Source organism: Primulina huaijiensis, unplaced genomic scaffold, assembly GCF_012295235.1.
Source record: "Primulina huaijiensis isolate GDHJ02 unplaced genomic scaffold, ASM1229523v2 scaffold42157, whole genome shotgun sequence".
Classification (NCBI taxonomy): Eukaryota; Viridiplantae; Streptophyta; class Magnoliopsida; order Lamiales; family Gesneriaceae; genus Primulina; species Primulina huaijiensis.
This window is the reverse complement of record NW_027360096.1, coordinates 1-5,370: the sequence shown is the minus strand read 5'-3', so window position 1 is coordinate 5,370 and position 5,370 is coordinate 1. Positions and strand designations below refer to the sequence as shown.

General features: G+C 35.6%; 1 protein-coding gene and 1 long non-coding RNA gene across 2 annotated transcripts; one reads left to right on the top strand and one right to left on the bottom strand.

Moving 5' to 3' along the window:
- Positions 1-102: 102 nt before the first annotated feature.
- Positions 103-1,663, top strand: LOC140969514 (uncharacterized). Its single transcript, XR_012173948.1, has 3 exons — positions 103-534; positions 707-802; positions 1,431-1,663. It is a non-coding gene; the product is annotated as an uncharacterized lncRNA (long non-coding RNA).
- Positions 1,664-3,480: 1,817 nt separating this feature from the next.
- LOC140969515 (protein FAR1-RELATED SEQUENCE 5-like) lies at positions 3,481-4,996 on the bottom strand. The gene is made up of 2 exons (XM_073430877.1): positions 4,514-4,996; positions 3,481-4,103 (listed from the first exon to the last, which is right to left on the bottom strand). The coding sequence occupies exons 1-2, from the start codon at positions 4,662-4,664 to the stop codon at positions 3,481-3,483; spliced, it is 774 nt and encodes a 257-aa protein (XP_073286978.1). The 5' UTR covers positions 4,665-4,996.
- Between the last annotated feature and the right edge of the window lie 374 nt (positions 4,997-5,370).

Sequence of the window (5,370 nt, the reverse complement as noted above, 5' to 3'; positions counted from 1 at the left end):
ATATACGAAAATGATATCCTGCACACCATTTGGTGTGTACCTTGGTGGGCACCGCTGAGTTGGCATCCACGTCTCTCTTTTTTTTTTTTTTCAATCGTTAATAAACAAAGCGCAACTATCTCTTCTTCTAAAAAATTAAGCGATCGGGAACTCTCTCTTCTTCTCAAAAACTAAGCACACTTATCCACAACGTTGTGAAAAATCGAACCGATTTCGTTTTTTTCCTTCATCTTATTGGGTGCAAGTTCCTGATTCCAATCATATCCTTCAGCTAAATTACCCACGCTTTTAATGATTTTCGATCTATCTCCATAGATTCAAGGAGAATCAGAAGGAGAAATATGGCGGTGAGAACTGGGGTTGTGAAGGCAGCTCTCGCGACAATGGCAATATGCTTGGCCGGATACATAGGGGTGCCACCTCTGTATTGGCACTTGAAGGAAGGAATCGATGCTGTTAGCCGCTCGTCTTCCCAGTATTGCCCACCGTCCGACTGCGACTATGATTTTCAGCCCCTTCTGTCTATTTCCAAAGGTAAACTTCATGTTCGATCTGTTTAGATCTCTCAATTTTGTGCGTCGGTCACGCGTTGAGTTATTGGGACTTGCTCTTTGTGCTCAACTGGATTTTGTTTATTGTTTCAAATGTTAATGAAATGATTGTGTCTTTCATGTGGTATGACATGTCACCTCAAATGTGCTCTCAGCCATGAAAATTCAGGCATCTCTACTGGTAGGAGGGATAAGGGGCTTGATGGAAGCTTCTCTTGCGTATCTTGTGGAAAAGTGAATGATTTACTAAGGTAAATGTCTGATCTTGTTTCTATATGTTCTGTTTCTTGTATAATTATAGGATTTTTATATTCAACCATAATGAGGTTGAAGTACTTCATCATCAATTTTCAACTGCTATTAGTTCCAAATGGTGGTGAGGCCTCTGAATTCTCTGGCTGGTGTGATTGGTACTTTGTTGAGTTCTGCGCCATGCTTGCATCATTGGATTATTTTCTAGTTAATGGCTTATTTTTTAGTAAATGGTTGGAATTATTCAGTTTGCCTCCATACTTGGTGGAATGGAGCCCTTTGTTTTCTTCGTAAGCTTCCTTGTAGAGGTTGAAGTGGTTTAACTTGTCAATCTTGTAATTCAGCAAGCCTTCCGAGTGAGGATATTATTATATATAAACAAAAAATTTTTGATGTAGAAAATGATCTGGTCACATGAAGATCGGGCACATGCCTTTGCGTTCTCTCTTGTGTTCTATTAGTTTTTTAATTTGTCCTTTCCAAATGATTGTGTTATGTCTTTAACTTGATCTTAGATTTTTTGTTTTCACCCTTCCTCCACCCTATCCTACGCAAAAAGAATAGAAACCAAGAAAGAATGGGGAAAGGAAAATGATAAATAGTGACGATATATTAAAAATAATGCAGCTCCTGGAGAAAGCAACTTGTGGTGGCAAAGGAGACCAGGCGAGTGGACATATTGTGCTATAGGCTCTCTTTAAGCCAGAAAATTCTTGCTGGTACTATACGGTATCAAAATCTATTCGGAATCATTGATGAAGCAGTGAAGAATCTTGAAGAAGATGTGGGTCCTTTAACAGGTTTACCTGTAAAGATGGCTCGTGGGATTGTGAACAGACTCAACGTCTGTAGCTTCATTAAGCCATGTAGGACACAAACTGAACAACCAGAAGTTTTTCTATTGAAGACTGATTTTTGGAACAATAAAACTGTTTCAAACGGTTCAAGAACACAATGTAGATATAATATACGGTACTTCATTCTATTTTGAGCCCAATCAATAACTAGAAGTTGACCAAATAAACTACAGCTAATGCACGTAAACTCTGGAAAAACGAAAGAAAATTACATGCAGGTGTGGAAGCATGTAAAGAACTTATCCATCTCATCGTTGGGATTGAATGAAAAAATTGCACAAAAACTAACTAGTCATCTACAAGATGACACATAAATTAATTTTATTCATCCTAACGTATTCCAGTTGTCCACATGTTGTTAGAACCTGCAATAATAAAGACAATTATAAATGTCAATATTTTAATGAGAAACTTTTGTTTAAAAAAGATGAAGCATTTCAAGTACCAGTCATCGATGCAAAATCTTCTTCATTTGTGTTGTCATCATTGTTATGATCATTATCTACAGTTGATCTGGTAAAAGATAAATAGTTATATTTACAAAAAATTAATGAGAATAATTGGTTTGTAAAAATATTATAAAACAAACACAAAATTAATCAACGTATACCTGTCATGCAAATTTGGACAGTTGCGCTTGTCATGTGACACACCTCGATGCCCGCATCCACGACATATCCTAGTCTTTGAGGTTGACTTCTCTTTTGATGATTTCAACCTCTTCCCGCATCCTTTTGTTCTTACTTCAGAAGGATCGGTAATACCAAAGACCCCATCCATGATTGTCTTCTTTTGACTTCCATTGCTGAATGTTCTACTAATGTTAACCTCTTTAATTTTTTTTAAAATATAATCTAATTGTTCATCTAAGAAGTTTGTTCCTTCATCAGTCAATGATGCATCATCAATTACTACAGAAGCTTTATAGGATAACCTCGAGTGTCTTGACATCAAACACATTTTCGGATCGTCGATGACATTTTGCTCAGCCATAGCATATATTGCTCCAACCTTTGCATCTCGTGTCCACCGTTTGAGTATATACTTATCAGGCAATTGAAACACTTGGTTGATACGAAAAAAAGCTAACATATGTCTGCATGGTATGCCCTCAAACTCAAATTTCATACAACTACATGATAAATAATCCAACTGTTTATTATGTGTGAGCGTCCTTGATTTGGAGGAAGAACAAGTTTGAAAATTCATCACATTGTAAACCACTAATTCAGCTCCTACAGATACTTGTTGCACGTAATAACCATGACTCTCACACATTTCACTTTGAAACTCCACATATTTTTTTTTTCGTATACACCTTCACCATTTGAGCTTCCATTGGCCAGTTTGTCTTGATCTTGGGATGCTCATTCACATCAATATGGTCAGCAACTAACTCATTGTGCCTTTGGTGTCGGAGTGCCCTATTGAAACGGGTGATAAAATCCATCAATGAATTCTTATTAGAGACGTACCTCTTGAAAAATGCATGTGAACTTTCAGATCTCTGACTACTTGACATTCCAGCACAAAATATATGGTTAAAATATATTGGCACCCACTTCTGTCGCAATTCATACATCAATGACAACCAATCATTTTGCTCCAAGTTAGCACACTTGATAACATCTTCCCACGACTTCTCAAATTTATCAGGTGTTGTGGAATTTTGAATGACATTCTTTATGCTTCGATAGTGGTCACGAAAAGTCATAGGGTTTAATTTATCTGGGAAGTTGTTCAATATGTGCCACAAACAATATCGATGCACTGTTTTAGGGAAAACTTGTGCAATGGCTTTCGCTATAGCAGGATCTTGGTCAGTGATTATCACANTCGATACCCTTTTGTTCATCTCTTAGCTTTTTCTCAAAGTTTCTAATATCTCTTTCAGTACAACCTACATGCTCGGGCCCTCCATACTCTATTTCCAATAATCGCAGTTGTTGACAAGTTGGCACATTGGCTTCTGAAAACTGTTGAGTCAATGCTTTCTTTGATGCCGAAACATTACGATGTGAGCGTAGTAAATGCACCTTCGAAGGAGTCGAGAGTGGATGATTATGGCTTTCCATGAATGTACTGACAATCCAATTAGGACCAGTTTGTTTCTTCACAATTGAAATCTTTGACTTACATCCAGTTCTAACTTCGCCGCGAGCTCTTTCATTTTTCGGTTGATCACCTTTTTCTTGTTTATTCGACCGATTTTCGTCTGTATTCCCTTCTTTAAAGCACACAAATTTCTTCCAAACAACTTCATTTGTTATCTTATTTTTCTTGCTATTGCTTATTCTTGCGCTAAATCCTGCTTCTCGTGCGTATTGGTTATAAAACGAAAATGCATCCTCTAATGATACGAATTCCATCCCAATTTTTGGCTTTCGATCGTCTGCAACTTGAGGAATGAATTGCTGATCATCACCGATATTTACTGCCATTACTGAGAAATATGAAATATTAGAACAATTTGATAAACATTTTATTGTAGTTTTTTTTTTAAAAAAATTTGTTGTTTTACTTTAGAACAATTTGATGAAAATTTTATTTAACCACTAAATTATTATTATATGTGGGTAAATGATCTTTTAATTGTCTCATATAACAATTATTAATTTTTAAATTCTTATTTGCATTAAGAAAATTCATATCAATGAAAAAGGTGGAAAAAACAAGAAAATAGAAAAACATCAAATTGTGTTATAATTCATGCTAGCTACTATCTTTTATGATAAAAGGAGACAAATAATAATAAAAATCCAAGAGAAAGTGTTCCACCAATCAGTCATGTTTTGTTCTAATTTAATAAAAAAATATGTTCAACAAAAAAAAATATAGGTAATCGGTGCATACCTTGGAACGGCGGAGATCGGGTGGCGGAGTGGTGGAAGAGTTTCGATCCTACGGCGGAGATTGGGCGGTGAAATAGTGGATAAGTGAGAAGAAGAGATAGTTTTCCTGATTTTGTGTATTGACAATTGAAAGCAAGTAAGAAACGAAACATAAATCCAAAACAGATGGAACAAAAATAAACTGCAAACGAACAAGTTAAAACAACAAACTCAAAATAAAACAAAATTCCAACTGAAGAATCAAGATTCTCTCGAGTTCAAGAAGTTTCACCCCAGCGTCACACACAAAACTAATTCAGGCAAACAAATGAGAAAAAACAATGCCGACACAATGGACTGACTACTCAGCCAAAGATTATTTAGATTAGTTGATACTCCAAGAGTTTACCTGCACAAGCAAGATTCAAATGTCAATGGAGAAAGTAAAAAAAAAAAAAAGCTTTTATCAGATATAAGTAATACATTTTTTCTTAGGATGACCCAACAAAGTGATCACATTATCAGTAATTTATGTGTCAAAGAACAAATAATCAACATGGACAACATCCAGTCTTTCAGGAAAAAAATGAGGTTAATAGCCATGACATACAGAAATCAGAAGTAAAAATAAATAAAGTAGTCAAACAGTTGTCATATCAGGCAATAAGAACATAATGGCAAAAGACGTGACCAAAATAAACACAGTTCTATAAATGCAGCAACTTTTATAAAATGAAACCATAGAATCAATCTGTATCTATGGAGAAATGTTCTAAAAGACACTAGGCGAGAATGTAATCATCATCCTACAATGACAAAAATAACTTCTTTGCTCATACAACATCAAGGAAGAGAAAGTACAGAGCCAAACTAGGACAC